This window comes from Orycteropus afer, unplaced genomic scaffold, assembly GCF_000298275.1.
Source record: "Orycteropus afer afer isolate SDZICR_OR568_19922 unplaced genomic scaffold, OryAfe1.0 scaffold00157, whole genome shotgun sequence".
In the NCBI taxonomy this organism is placed as follows: domain Eukaryota; kingdom Metazoa; phylum Chordata; class Mammalia; order Tubulidentata; family Orycteropodidae; genus Orycteropus; species Orycteropus afer.
The window spans coordinates 6232013-6246265 of record NW_006921744.1 but is presented as its reverse complement, the minus strand read 5'-3'; the positions used below and the strand labels follow the sequence as shown (position 1 = coordinate 6246265).

The following is a 14253-nucleotide window of genomic DNA, read 5'->3' as shown; positions in this document are numbered from 1 at the left end:
CAAACAATTCAAGTAACTATATGAAGGAGGTCACTCCTCGGAAGGAAGGTTGGGCAATCCTACTTCCGTAGTGATACTGCCTCGGAAACCCAAGGAGGGGTCCCTATGAGTCGGGGCCAACTCGACGGCAAATAACAACAACAAGAACAAGATGAGGAAAGTGGATCACCAGACTTTTCCTCTGAGGTACTACTGGATGGATTCAAACCACCAACCTTTTGATTAGTAGCCAAGTGCTTAACTGTTTACATCACCCAAGGACTAAGAGAAAAGTCCCTAGGTGGCACAAACAGTTTGCCTGTGACTGCTAACCTAAAGGCTGGTGGTTCAAATCCACCCGTGGTACCAGAAGGTTTGGGGATCTGCTTCTGTTAAGATTATAGCCAAGTTGAAACTCTATGGAGCAGTTCCACTCTGTAACACAAGGAGCTCCAGGAGTTGGAACTGATTCAATGGCAAAAGGTTTCGTAAGACGGGCTATAGCTGGGATAAGGTGTTCCACTGACAGGATGGAGTATGGAGTAAGACTAGAGTGAATTTGCCAATAGCTTTGCTTGCTTCACATGCATTATTCTTGGCTCTCTTTTGCTAATCACATTTCCGTCTCTGACAATTTGTCTCAGTGGACCTTGACTCTGACTGCACCTTAGAATTATGTGGCTCCACCCTGGGTCAAGTAAATCAGAATGTTCTCCAGGGGGTTTGTATGTACAGCTGGGATTGAGAACCACTGATCTTTCATTCTCTTACTCCCGGTAGAGTGAGTCCAAGATAGAACAGGCCCAGAAAGCATAAACATTTTCTTAAAGCAAAAACTGTTTTTGGAAGGAGGTGGTGCATTCAGCAGAAAGAGCAGGACTTGGCTCCAGAAATTTTGAGACCTAGCCCTGCTGCTAATTGGAGATGCAGCCCAGCAAGCCACAAAAGCTCTCTATCAACTCCCCAATATCAAATAAGATAGATAGATAGAGAGAGAGAGAGAGAGAAAGAGAGCAAGAGAGAGCGAGAGAGGTGTTCTGTCTTCCTCAAGCTGCAATGTGAAGTTCCAAGCAGAAAACAGACGAGAAAGTTCATAAAATTTGAAAATCATACAACTAAATTTCTTAGTGTTTCCATGATAATTAAATGAAATCCTTGCTGTGCTCCTTACTAGTTGTGAGACCTTGCGTAAATCACTTCATTTTTTGAACCACAGTTTCCTCTTGGTGACGTGAGCCCATCTACTCTGCAGATTACAGGTTTAGCAGCAGAGCAAAATAATGTTGTTGTGTTGTTGTTATGTGCCATCGAGTCGGTCCCGACTCATAGCAACCCCTCCTTGGGTTTCCAAGGCAGTATCACCACAGAAGTAGGATTGCCCAACCTTCCTTTTGAGGAGTGGCTGGTAGGTTTGAACTGCCAGCCTTCTGGTTAGCAGTCAAGTGCCTTAGGCACTATGCTACCAGTGCTCCCAAAGCAAATAATTTGTTGTTGTTGTTGTTGTTATGTGCCGTCGAGTCGGACCCGACTCATAGCGACCCCTCCTTGGGTTTCCGAGGCAGTATCACTACAGAAGTAAATTGCCCCATCTTCCTTCCGAGGAGTGGCTGGTGGATTTCAACTGCCAGCCTTCTGGTTAGCAGTCAAGTGCCTTAGCCACTATGCTACCAGAGCTCCCAAGCAAATAATAGGAACTAAAAAAGAAAAGATACTGTAGTATTGTGTTTCTTGTTATCCATTCATGTTTTTCTTATGGTCTACTATGACGAGGATGATAAATTGAAGAGGGATGATGTCACATTCATCAACAAAAAGAACATTTCAAGATCAGTTCTGAAGTATAATGCTGCCAGAGACAGAATAATATCCACACATGTACAAGAAAGACCGGTTAATATGACTATTACGCAAATTTGCAGACCAACCACCAATGACAAAGATCAAGAAATTGAAGATTTTTTTTAACAACTTCTGCAGTCTTAAATTGATCAAACTTGCAATTAAGATGTATTGATGCCAATCAAAAATGGGAGAAGGACTTGCAAAGACATTTATCCAAAGAAAACATACAAATATCCAATAAGCACATGAAAAGATGCTCTGCATCATCAGTAACTGTTTTTTTTTTTTTTTTCTGTGCTGCTGAGTTAATTCTAACTCATAGTGACCCTATGGGATGGAGTAGAACTGCCTCATGGGGTTTCCTAGTTGGTAAACTTTAGAGGAACCAATTGCCAAGTCTTTGCTCCCATGGAGCCATTGGTAGGTTCAAATCATTTGGTTAATAGCCTAGTATTTAACATTGTACAACAGAAGTCCTTTCATTAGTAATTAGGGAAATAAATGTAAATCAAAACCACACTGAAGTGGGTACCACTTTATACCACTGAAAACCAGAAAAAAAAATGCTTTGATAATTACTGCTAATTGGAATATGAAAGTTGGAAACAAAGAAGAATCAGTAGTCAGAAAATATGACCTCAGTGATAGAAATGATGCTGGAGATCACATGGTAGAATTTTGCAAGACCAGCAACTGAGTCATTGCAAATACCCTTTGTCAACAACAGAAATGGTGACTATACACATGGAACTTGCCAGATGGAATACATAGGAGTTAAAAAGACTACATCTGTGGAAAGATATGATGGAGAAACTCAATATCATCAATCAGAATCAGGCTGAATGCAAAACAGGCCATCAACTGCTCATATGCAAGGTCAAGTTGAAGCTGGAGAAAATTAAAACAAATCCACAAGAGCAAAAATATGACCTTGAGTGTATTCCACCTAAATTTAGGGACCATCTGAAACATAGATTTGACACACTGAACACTAATGACTGAAGACTAAATGAATTGTGGATGACATCAAGGACATCAGACCTGAAGAAAGCAAAGAGCCACTTAAAAAAAAAAAGTACACATTTAATGTCTGAAGAGACTCTGAAACTTGCTCTTGAACGTATAGTAGCTAAAACAATTGGAAGAAATTATGAAATAAAGGAGCTGAACAGAAGATATCAGAGGGCGGCTCAAGAAGACAAAGTAAAGTATTATAATGAAATGTGCAAAGACCTGGGGTTAGGAAACAGAAATGAAAAACACTCTCAGCATTTCTCACTGAAGAAAAAAAAAACAAACCTTGAGTTGCAATGCTGAAGGACCCTATGGGCAAAATATTGAACTATGCAAGAATTATCAAAGGAAAATGGAAGGAATATACAGAGTCACTGTACCCAAAACTAATTGCTCAATGTTCAACCATTTCATGAGGAAGCATATGGTCAAGAACTGATGGTCCTGAAGGAAGAATTTCAATCTACATTGCAGGTGTTAGCAAAAACAAGGCTCCAGGAATTGATGGAATACCAATTGAGATGTTTCAAAAAATGGATGCAACATTGGAAGCATTCATCGTTTATGTCAGGAAATTTGAGACATGGCTGCCTGGCAAAGTGATTGAAAGATAGTCATATTTTGCCCATTCCAAAGAAAGACGATCCAAAAGAATGCAGAAATTATTGAAGAATACCATTAGTATGCCACACAGGTAAATTATGCTGAAGATAATTCAAAAACAGTTGCAGCAGTATGTCGACAGGGAACTGACAGAAATTTAAGTTGGATCTAGAAGAGGATGTGGAAAAAGGGATATCATTGCTGATGACAGGTGGATCTTGGCTAAAAGCAGAGATAACAAAAAGTAGTGGACCCGTGTTCCATTGACCATGCGAAGCATTTGACTGTGTGGATCATAACAAACTATGGATAACATTGTGAAGAACTGGAAATCCAGAACACTTAATTATGCTCATGCAGAACCTGTACATAGACCAAGAGGCTGTTATTTGAACAGAACAAGTGGATACTACATGATTTAAAAATCAGGAAAATTGTGCATCAGGATTGTATCTTTTCATCATATTTATTTAATCTGTATGCTGAGAAAATAATCCAAGAAGCTGCATTGTATGAAGAGAATGGGGCATCAAGATTAGAGGAAGGCTCATTAATAACCTGTGATATACAGATATCCACAACCTTGCTTGCTGGAAGTGAGGAGCACTTGAACCACTTACTGATGAAGATCAAAGACTACAGTTTTCATAGGGATTATACCTCAATATTAATAAAACCCCTAAAATTCTCACAACTGGACCAATAGGTAACATGACGATAAATGTAGAAATGATTAAAATTGTCAAGGATTTCACTTTACTTGGATGCACAATCAATGCCCATGGAAGCAGCAGTCAAGAAATTAACTAACATAGGGAAAAATGTGCTGCAAAAGACCTCGTTAAAGTATCAAAAAGAAAATATGTCACTTTGAGGACTATGGTGCATTTTCAATCACCTCATATGCATGTGAAAGTTGGACAGTGATTAAGGAAGACCAAAGAATTGATGAATCTGAATTATGGTGTTTTTGAAGAATACTAAATATGCTATGGGCTGCCTAAAGAATGAACAGATATTTCTTGGAATACAGCAAGAACGTTCCTTAGATGTGAAAATGGCAAAACCTCATCTCAAGTATTGGACATGTTATCAGGAGGGACCAGCCATGCTTGGAAAAGTAGGTCAGTGAAGGAAGATCTTCAGTGAGATGGATTGACACAATGGCTGCAACAACGGGCTCAAACACAGCAAAATTTCAAGGACGGTGCAGGAGCGGGCTGTGTTTTGTCCTGTTGTGCCTAGGGTTGCTATGGGTTAGAATCAAATCAATGGCACCTAGGAACAACAAAAACATTATTCTTATTACAGACCTGCAGGTAGACTGATAAGTACCTGATTTCAAGCTCACCGTCAGATACAAATAGCAAGTATACTCTCATGCTAGCAGATATTTGCCCCCGTGGGACTTTAAGCAGGTACAGCATTTCCACCTGAAAAGCTTTGCATCTTTAAAACAACTGTTAAGGAATCTTTGATTACAACCAAATCTGCTGAAGTGACAGGTACACAATTGACTTAGCTGCCTGAGAGCTTCCCTGGTCACTTCTATTACCTGGGCTTTCTTGACTACCGGGTGTGTGACAGAAGATCAATACTGGCCAGAGGTAAATGTGGGTAATCACCCTGATGGAAGTAGGTTGAAATCCTCTGATATGTGGTGTCCTAATAGGAAGAAAGGCTGCAAAGGCCCTGTGCATACCTTGTCCTCGCCACTTTCCTCTGCCCTCACTTTGTCCCTTTTCTCTAGCCCTGAAGGTATAATATTCTTTAGTATAGGAGTCTGTAGGACTTCCAAATGGAGCCCTGGTGATAAATCAAGGTGGGTGGTTTGAACCCACCCTAGTGGATACACAGGAGTAAGACCTGATGATCCGCACCCATGAAGATTACAGCCTAGACAACCCTATGGGGCAGTTCTACTGGGCCACAAGGGGTCACGATGAGTCAAAATCAACTCAACAGCACCTAACAACAACAACAGCTGCAAGACTGCCAGAAGAAGGAACAAGTCGGTTTTAGAAGCACAACTGGAACGCTCCTTAGAATTGAGGACGGCAAGACTTCAGCTCACTTACTTTGGACAAGTCATCAGGAAAGACCAGTTGCTAGAAAAAGGTATCTGGTTTTGTAAAATGGAGGGTTAACAAAAACTGAGTAGCCCTCCACGAGATGGACTGACACAACAGCTGTCACACTGGACTCAAACATCTCAACAATTATGAGGACGACACAGGACTGGGCAATGTTTTGTTCTGTTATAAATGAGGTTACTATGGGTCAAAGCCAGCTTGATGGCACCTAACAACATCCTCATATTAATGCAAAAGATTAATACACATGGTTGTTAACTGAAAAAATGGAGGTTCAAGTCCATCGTGATGTTACTCAGAAGAAAAACATGGTGATCTATTTCTGAAAAACTAGTCATTGAAAACTCTATAGAGCACAGAGCTACTCTGACACACAACATGCTGCTGTGAATTGGAATTGACCTGATGGCAACTGATTGACAGTGGTTTCAAAAGGCTGAGGTCTCTGGGAAACCCAGGATTTAAAGTACTGCATTTGAAAGTGAGAGGTGAGAGAAACGTCTTAGGAAGTGACTACATACAATATAATCATGCCTGATTTTTTCTCTATTAGTGTATATATTCTTACCCGTGCAAAGCAAAGCATACTCATGCTATGAACCAGGGACGTAAATAGACATTTTCTTTTCTAAAGGAAATCTGGTAATTACTAAGTTGTAACATATTTCACAACAAACAAAACAATACACACACTCCGCACTTATCGACACGTTAGGCTCCAAAGATCAGGCCGTTATGCAAAAATTGACATTAAGTGAAAATGGAGGATGACCACATCACGGCCTAAAATGAGGGATGACTATGTCATTACATAATTACCAAATTATATCATTACACAACTGCTGAATTACACATTACCTAACTGATAAAACACTGAGAATCATGGCCCAAACAAGGTGTCACATACCCTTGACCATCACAGCCAGTGTTACTCTTGCCTTGCACCTCGGTGCTTGTTCCTGCCAGCTGTATGTCATCAATGTGCAAAATACTTGGATAGTAGATTTTGAACTATTGTCATAAAGGTGAAATTTTTCATTACAAGTTAGTTGATAAGTGAAGAGTAGGTGTGTTTTGGATGCCAAGTTTTAGTGCAGCACACAGAACAAATCTTCATGGAAAGCAAGAAACTGCCATTTCCAATAAAACTCTAAAATATGGTTCCCACTTACCTACTGATATGGTCCAAACAGCAATTATTTTCAGGAAGGCCTTGGTTCTGGAGTTGAAGCGGCTGTGATGGATGGGGTTCTGGATTGCAACATAGCGATCCAGCGAGATGGCGCAGAGGTGCATGATGGAGGCCGTGGAGAAGAGGACGTCCAGGTAGATCCAGACTGCACAGAGCTTGCTTGGCAGAGGCCACCGGTACCCTGCCAGGCAGAAGATTTGCGTCAGTGTATGGATTACACCCTGTGATGATTATTTCTATCTTGCATAGGTGGCAATGAGCAACAATGTTTTCAATATTTGGGGAAAAAAAAAAAAAACAACCTAACAGTAACTATATTTAACTATACCGAGATTGTACTGGCTGATGAATAGCAAAAACTGAAACCAAATCATTGTTGTAAAGTTGATTACAACTCATGGAGACCTTGGGTGGTGCTGGTGGTTAATGCTTGACTACTAACTGAAAGGTTAGCTATTTGAACCCACCCAGAAGTGCCTTGGAAGAAAGGTCTGGATATCTATATCCAAAAGGTCAGAACCTTGAAAATCCTATGGAATAGTTCTACTCTACATACATAGGGAGTGAGTGAGCTCACAAATATAAGGGGTGAATATTTCTAGGCTGAAATGATGTCCATCTGGTGAGGTTAACTCAGGCTGCTCCCTCTTCAGCATTTTTCTCTGTTTTCTGTTTAGTAAAGCCTACTTTATTTTAATGACTTAGGTCACAGGGTGTGACATGTTTTGGTTTCGTCTATTGAAGCATCTCTTGCATTGTGCTGTTACTGTTTATTCACATATATTTCTCCATTTCCTAGTCATTATTGTAACTACTTGGGTTCACATGGTGAAACCACAGAGTAGTCTCTCAATAAGTGGTATTGGAGCAAAACAATGTGTGACTGAAAATACAGATTGGGAATATATCTTTATTCATAAAAATGAAAAATGAGGGATTATCTAATAATGCTTTTTGCTGTTCATCTCAAATTTTAGGGGTGTGGGGAAAAAACTAAGAAAAGTGCAAATGCTATTGTTTTAGGATAGGTGCTCTCCTACTTAATTCAGCAGGCAGCATTAATTCCTTGGTGGCTTCTTGAAACACACTTCTAGACCCCACCCCCAGGTTCTGGTTCAGTAGGTCCGTGGCCTATGAATTTGCATTTTAAAATCCCCTGGTGATGCTGATGGGCTGGTGTAAGGACCACACTCAGGGAACCACAGCAGTGGCTGCACATTAGAATCAGCTGAAGAAATTCAAACCTTGGTGTTAAACCATAAGCCAATGAAACCACAATCTCAAGAAGGTAGGAGGGGAGTCCTGGTGGCACAGTGGTTAAAGCACTCTCCTGCTAACCCAAAGTTCCGTTTAAATCCACCAGTCACTCCTCAGGAGAAAGATGGGGCAGTCTGCGCCATAAAGATTACAACCTCGTACACCCTTTGGGGGCAGCTCTACGCTGTCCTATAAGGTCGCTATGTGACAACAAGGCAGGGTAGAAGGAGGAAGACTGGGAACAGTCAAGGTGTTTAAAACTTCTCCCAGAGGACTGCAGGGGTCACTTGCTTTTTTAGGAAGATGGACCATATCTTTTGGGCATAATAAAGTGTCCTGTTTTTGTTTGTTGGTCTTGGAGGGGGCTCAAATGTTCAAACGCTTATATAAACCTTAATTAGTTTTGGTAAGTGTAAGCAGAAGTGCTATATATATATATATATATATATATATATATATATAGATATGCATGTGAGAAAGAATATTCTAAATACATTTTCTACATAAAAATGTAGAGCCACAAGGCTGAACAAACGCTCCACACGCAAACGTTCTCTCTCTACCCAAATTGCCCACATGGATATTCAGAAACCTAAAGGGCAGGATATAAACCTAATTTAGTGCCTCCCAATCTGATTGTCTGCAAAGAGTTTGAGCTAAAACTAGAGCCTTTTCCTTAGCAGCGCCTGAGGGGAAGCCACGTTTCATCTGTTGGCAACTGATCTTGGCCCTTGGAGGACTCTTCTCTGTAAGGAGGCAGCCACAAGCCTCAGTCGGGGTTTCCGCGGCGGGGATGAAGAAGGAATATTCCTTCCGTGTGTATGCGTGTTGGGGGGCGTCCCACAGTTGGCAGAAGGGGAGGTCAGTGAGTAAACCCCAGGAGGGGCTGAACCAGGGGCGGGAACCTGCTGCTCGCGGAGCGCGGCGGCCGCCAGGGGGAGTCGTTGCAGCCCTAGCGGGAGGCGCCAGGGCGGGTTCCACTTTCCTAACCAGACTTGAGCCTGTCCACAAGGCTGACTCGCGCCCATCCGGGTCACCCCCGCGCTCCCTCCTGAATTGTGGTTCCCGGACGCGCCAGCGTCTGAGTTACATCTTCCACCCCCCTGAAATTTGCCATCAAAGGGAATAGAGTTTAGGGAAGCCAGAACTACTTCAAAATGTCTGGGAAATATCAGGCGCTTTAATGAAATCATCCCAGTGGTGGCATTTGAGCGGACAAACGGGGATTGGCGTTCTGAGGAGCTTTATGGACCCTGTGAAAACTGCGGCCGCTGTTGCTCTTGTTCCCCCGTCACACTTTGCAATGTTGAGTTGCTAATTTTTAGTCTCCATCTAAGACTTGTCCAGAAAATCCCCTCTTAGAGATAACTCTCAAAGGAAAAAAAAAAAAAAAAAAAAGGATAGCTTTCATAACCTGTCTTTAAGCACAGGGTGACTGCTGATTACGTTTGTGTCAGCAGTCTGAGTGTTCTCTCTCTTTTTTAAGGAAGATTCTGGGTGTATTACTCATTATTTGGAAGGAACATCACATTCTGCTCCCCTCTGAAGCCGTCCCAGTATTTGCTGACTTGCTGAGAGCTTTGACTGTTTCAAACTCAAAGCAAGATTAATCTCTTTCCATTTGTTTTCTATCCTCCTCCAAACCAGATGTGATAAGTTTACGCATAAGCATTTTTGAAAGAGTTGAGGGTATAATTGAAAGGCACATTTCCAAATTAGCTTCTCTGGGTAAGGAACAATTAAAACTGAAGTAATTCATTTATACTAATGGAGACTGCATATTTTAACATCAAACCCACCGCATCAGTGATGTTCTCTCTGCAAATGTTCCAAGGTAAATGGGAAGGTTTTACTATTAATTTACAAGTGCTGAAAACTGTTCTGACAAAGATAAAACAGGTCTGTCCTGAAATCTGAACTATTTGGGTATATAAAGGAGAAAAAAATCAAGGGGATTCCAAAGGACAGGTAAGTTATTGCTTTATGACTGTCTTGGATCACTTATGAACATTTCTGCATCCAATCTACATGCTTTAAAGCATAACACTTTATAATTCTCTCTCTATCTAAAATGCACATGCTTTTAAAGTACAAAACTCTAGAATGATCACTGAAAATGTTTCCTGTATTTTTTTAATGTATGAAATACCGTTGTAAGAGTAAAATTTCAGTAACTAGCGTAACATGGTAGACCCTAGTGTATAAACAAAACCTTCTAATTACAGTCTGTCCCCTGAGCCTGGTGGGGCTGTTAATGGCATGCACATGCTGTTGTTAACGGTGTGGATACAGCTGGGAAACAAATGTCACTCACCATATAGGATGGTTAGCATGGACACGGGCATCACAAGGAAGCCCAGCAGCATATCAGCTATGGCAAGTGACATCAGGAAGTAGTTGGTGGCATTCTGCAGCTTTTTCTCTAAGGACACTGCCATGATGACAAGTATGTTTCCAGCAATGGTCAGAATAATCACGACAGCTGTCAGCAGAGCAGACCAGTTTTTTTCCTGGAGATGAAGTAAGGAGTAACATGGTGGGGAGAGGCAGCCTTCACAGGAAATGTTTGTTCGATTTTCAGAGTCCACTGTCCAGTTAAATGCATCTGAAGTGTTAGCTTCTCCTGAGTTCAAATCCTTATTGTAGAGCCTTGTGCCATCTTTTAATTGACTTAAGGTTGAGCTCAAGGAAGCATTTTCTTCACAAAGAATATCCATATCTAAGCCGGAACTTTTCGCACATGAAGTGTAGAAACAATGAACAAATTATAACCTCTGCTCACCATCCGTCTTTATGTCCCCACACTCTGTCACATTGAAACTGAGGTCCTTCGGCTGCCTTTGTCTCTCCCATATTACATGAATAGTTAAAGACCTGCAATGGCTCTTTAGAATTTCTTCCAAGTCCACTGTTTGGTTCTGTGTTTCCTCCCAAACAAAGTGAAAAAGGCAGAGTGAAGTTTTAGCATAGAGGTTGCAGAATTTTGAGCATTCGGGGAGAAAAAGTTGGTCCTAGCCAAAAAAAGAAAAGTTTTTAACCGCCAGGAGTATCTCTTAGCTGTATCTCATTCTTTTGGTTATGCGACTCACACTATTTTAACCACGGCGACACTGAAATAACAAGCAATCCAAAACAGCAGGGCTGTGTGCATTTTACATTAAGAGTCAATTAAAAATACATCCAGAGCTAATCCCATAGTAATTGGATGTACTTTGGGTTATAGTCCTCAGTCTGTGTTAAGCTGAATTGTTTCACAGCTGCTATCAGGAATTTCAGCTTGTCTTATGTTGCTTTGTTAATGAAAGAAAGACAGGAAAAAAAAAAAAAAAAAAGCCTTAAGCAAAGATTAGCAGACAACTTTCCACACTAGAAATTCTCGTGGAAATGATTACATCTTGGCCTAGCATGACTTCAAGCCAGAAAGAAAATTACACAGCAATAAAATTGAGCAGCATGTGAACTTACATTTGTCTTCAGGGTCCACACACTAGATTCACTTTGCTGTTGTATGACTTGCTGCATCTCTCATAGTAATTAAGCCGGGTAGAGTCTCTTCCCTGTGAGCTTCCACCAGCATAATATGACAGTAATTTGATTTCTGTTTTGCTGACTTCCAAAACTGCGTGCTAGTGTGGAGCCAGTTTCAGCTTTGCAAGGTCCGTGCAGGTCTCCTCTGCCAGCCACTCCGCTGGGTGACTCCCTCTTAGTGCAGCTCGCCTCAGTGAGGCACACATTGAGAAATCGTTCACGAGCCCCTTGCAGAGTCAAACACAAGCAATCACATGGGAAAGTAGAAAGAGCGGCCGAACGGTGAGTCTCCTGGTTTCCACGGGAATGGAATTGCTCTCTGGCTGCCTGTTCACTTCCTCAGACCTCCCTCTCTCTGTGTGTCATAAATTGCAAGATAGCAGCCGAGAGGGCGGACCAAACAAGCTTTTCTCTCTTTTGCCACATGTTAACATTGGGAAGTTTCTCTGCCTTTTCAAAAGAGAGAAACTGGGGAAATCACCTTTGGTATAGATCTCTGATAAGGCTGGTAAGCCTCATATCTTACAGAGTGAAGGGTGTAGAGATAACATAAACAGGGCTAGGAAATGGTATGTTCGGGGAGTATTGTAAGCATGTGGAGTTTTCATTCAAAAGGTACAGTGTTTATGCCCAGAGTCAAATTACTGACATCTTCAGCAGATGTTCAGAGTGGCTAAGCAGGTGTTTGGTTGTAACTCTGATCAACTTTTAGAGATAGTTTTATTTATTACTACACAGTTATAATTTAGCCTGTTTTATTTCATAGAAATATACCAGCTAGAAGTATTCAAAACCTCAGATGTGGATGAAAATAAGTGTTCCCCCACCCCGCAAGAGAAACACTAATGACAACCGACTTTACTTGAAAAAGAATTTTTTTTTTTTCCCCAGGCAGGTTTCTAAGGAAGGCACCTATACTTTTTCTTTATTTTTACAGATGAGAAAATAGATTCTTTTTTAAACAGTAAGGTTCTCTAGCTTTCTTCCATTAGCTTCTTCTTGTCATACTCTGCATAATTCCCCTAGGCAAATCCAAACTCTCTTAATCTTCAGCATGCTGATTATGGCCAGAGCTGCACCTTCACAGCTGATTATTTTTCCTCAGTTTTAGAACTACATACATAGCCGCTGCTCACTAGAGCCCTCCATCTGTAGTCTAGGAGACCCTGATGTCTGCATAGTCTGTCATTCTCTCATTCTCCTGCCCACCTCTCAGTGCTAAACCAAAAACCAGTTGCCATCAAGTAGATTCTGACTCATGGAGACTATATGTGTGTCACAGTAGAACTGTATTCTATAGGGTTTTCAATGGCCTATTTTACACAAGAAAATGGCCAGGTCTGTCTTCCACAGTACCTCTTGAGTGCACTTGAACCTCCAACCTTTTGGTTCACAGTCAGGTGCCTTAACCGTTTGTGCTACCCAGAGACACTTCTCAGTACTCATCTCTATCCATTCTCTTGGTTAATGGAATCACCATCTCTTCAAAGCCGGTTGCTATCCAGGCCTCTTGCTTCTTCCTCACTATCAGATCTTACTGGTCTGAAATTCTACCTCTCTGTTTCTCAAATCCCCTCCTCTCCTCCAGTCCACAGATAGTGCTTTAGTTAAGGGCCACATTACCTGTGTCCCCTGGGTTGGAGCATAAGTTTTGCCATCATGCCCTACCTACCGTTTTCTTGCCCCTCTGCATCACTGCCATGCTGTCCGAGCTGCTGGGGGAGGTGGAGGGTAGTGATTGCTGTGGCTCAGAGAGCAGGTGGCTGAGAGAACTGGCTTTGCATTCATCTTTCCTAAACTGTGAATCCCAAGTCTGTGACTTATAAGAAATGGAACTCCGAACAATCTATGTTCTGCTTTGCCGCTCAGTTTCCTCACTTGTAAAATGAGGTAATGGAAGTTACCTTTCTTATATAGTGAAGCTAAAATGAAATGTTGTTGTTGTTGTTATGTGCCGTCGAGTCAGACCTGACTCATAGCGACCCCTCCTTGGGTTTCCGAGGCAGTATCACTACGGAAGTAGGATTGCCCAACCTTGCCTGTCAAATATGCAACCTAATGAGTGGCTTATAGGATGGTATCTGTGAATGGTGGATATTTTTATTCTTATTAGCATTCTTATCGCTACTATTAAAACAGATGTTTGACAATGCCACTCTCGTGCTCAGATTCCTTCAATCTCTGCATTGTGTGGCACAGAACTCCTTTCTTTGCCCTTCCCCACTGGCCCTGCTTTTCCAGCCTGGGCTTTTGTTACTCTCTCAGAAGCATCCAGCATGCTGGCTGATCTTGGAGGCTTCTGACCATATTTTGCTTTTGTCCTTACCATTCTCTGTGTCTGGAATGCGCTTAAGCCCCCGCCTCTTTCTTGTGTCCATCTGGCAGATTCCTACTCAGTTACCAAGGCTCAGTTCCAAAGTTTTCTCTTCTGTGAACCCTAGCCCCACCACTTACCACCTATGTGGCCTTGGTTAAGCTACTTACTCTCTCTTTGCTTTAGTTTTTTAATCTGTAAAAGGGAAATTATCATACTATTAATGCCTGCTCCATGGGATTGATTTGCAAATTAAATAATATATGAGCCTGGTGCATTTTCCTCACATAATGAAGATGATTGTTATCCTTAATATTGATATTCAGCTTAACTGTTACTGAGCTGTCTGTGGTCCCTTCCTCTTCCTCCACATAGGCTGAGACTACGGTGCCTCCTGCAGATGTCTGCTTTAATATTTATTGCATTGTATA

The 14253-nt window shown here is 41.6% G+C and overlaps 1 protein-coding gene across 1 annotated transcript in view; it reads right to left on the bottom strand.

The window, feature by feature from the left end:
* The window catches only part of HTR2A (5-hydroxytryptamine receptor 2A), a 112923-nt gene extending 102226 nt beyond the window's left edge, over positions 1 to 10697 (bottom strand). Inside the window, exons 1-2 of the mRNA XM_007946366.2 lie at positions 10295 to 10697; positions 6704 to 6904 (exon numbers count right to left, since the gene is read on the bottom strand). Of these exons, the coding sequence (XP_007944557.1) occupies positions 6704 to 6904; positions 10295 to 10697 (604 nt within the window). The remainder of the gene's footprint in view (positions 1 to 6703; positions 6905 to 10294) is intronic.
* Positions 10698 to 14253: the final 3556 nt, after the last annotated feature.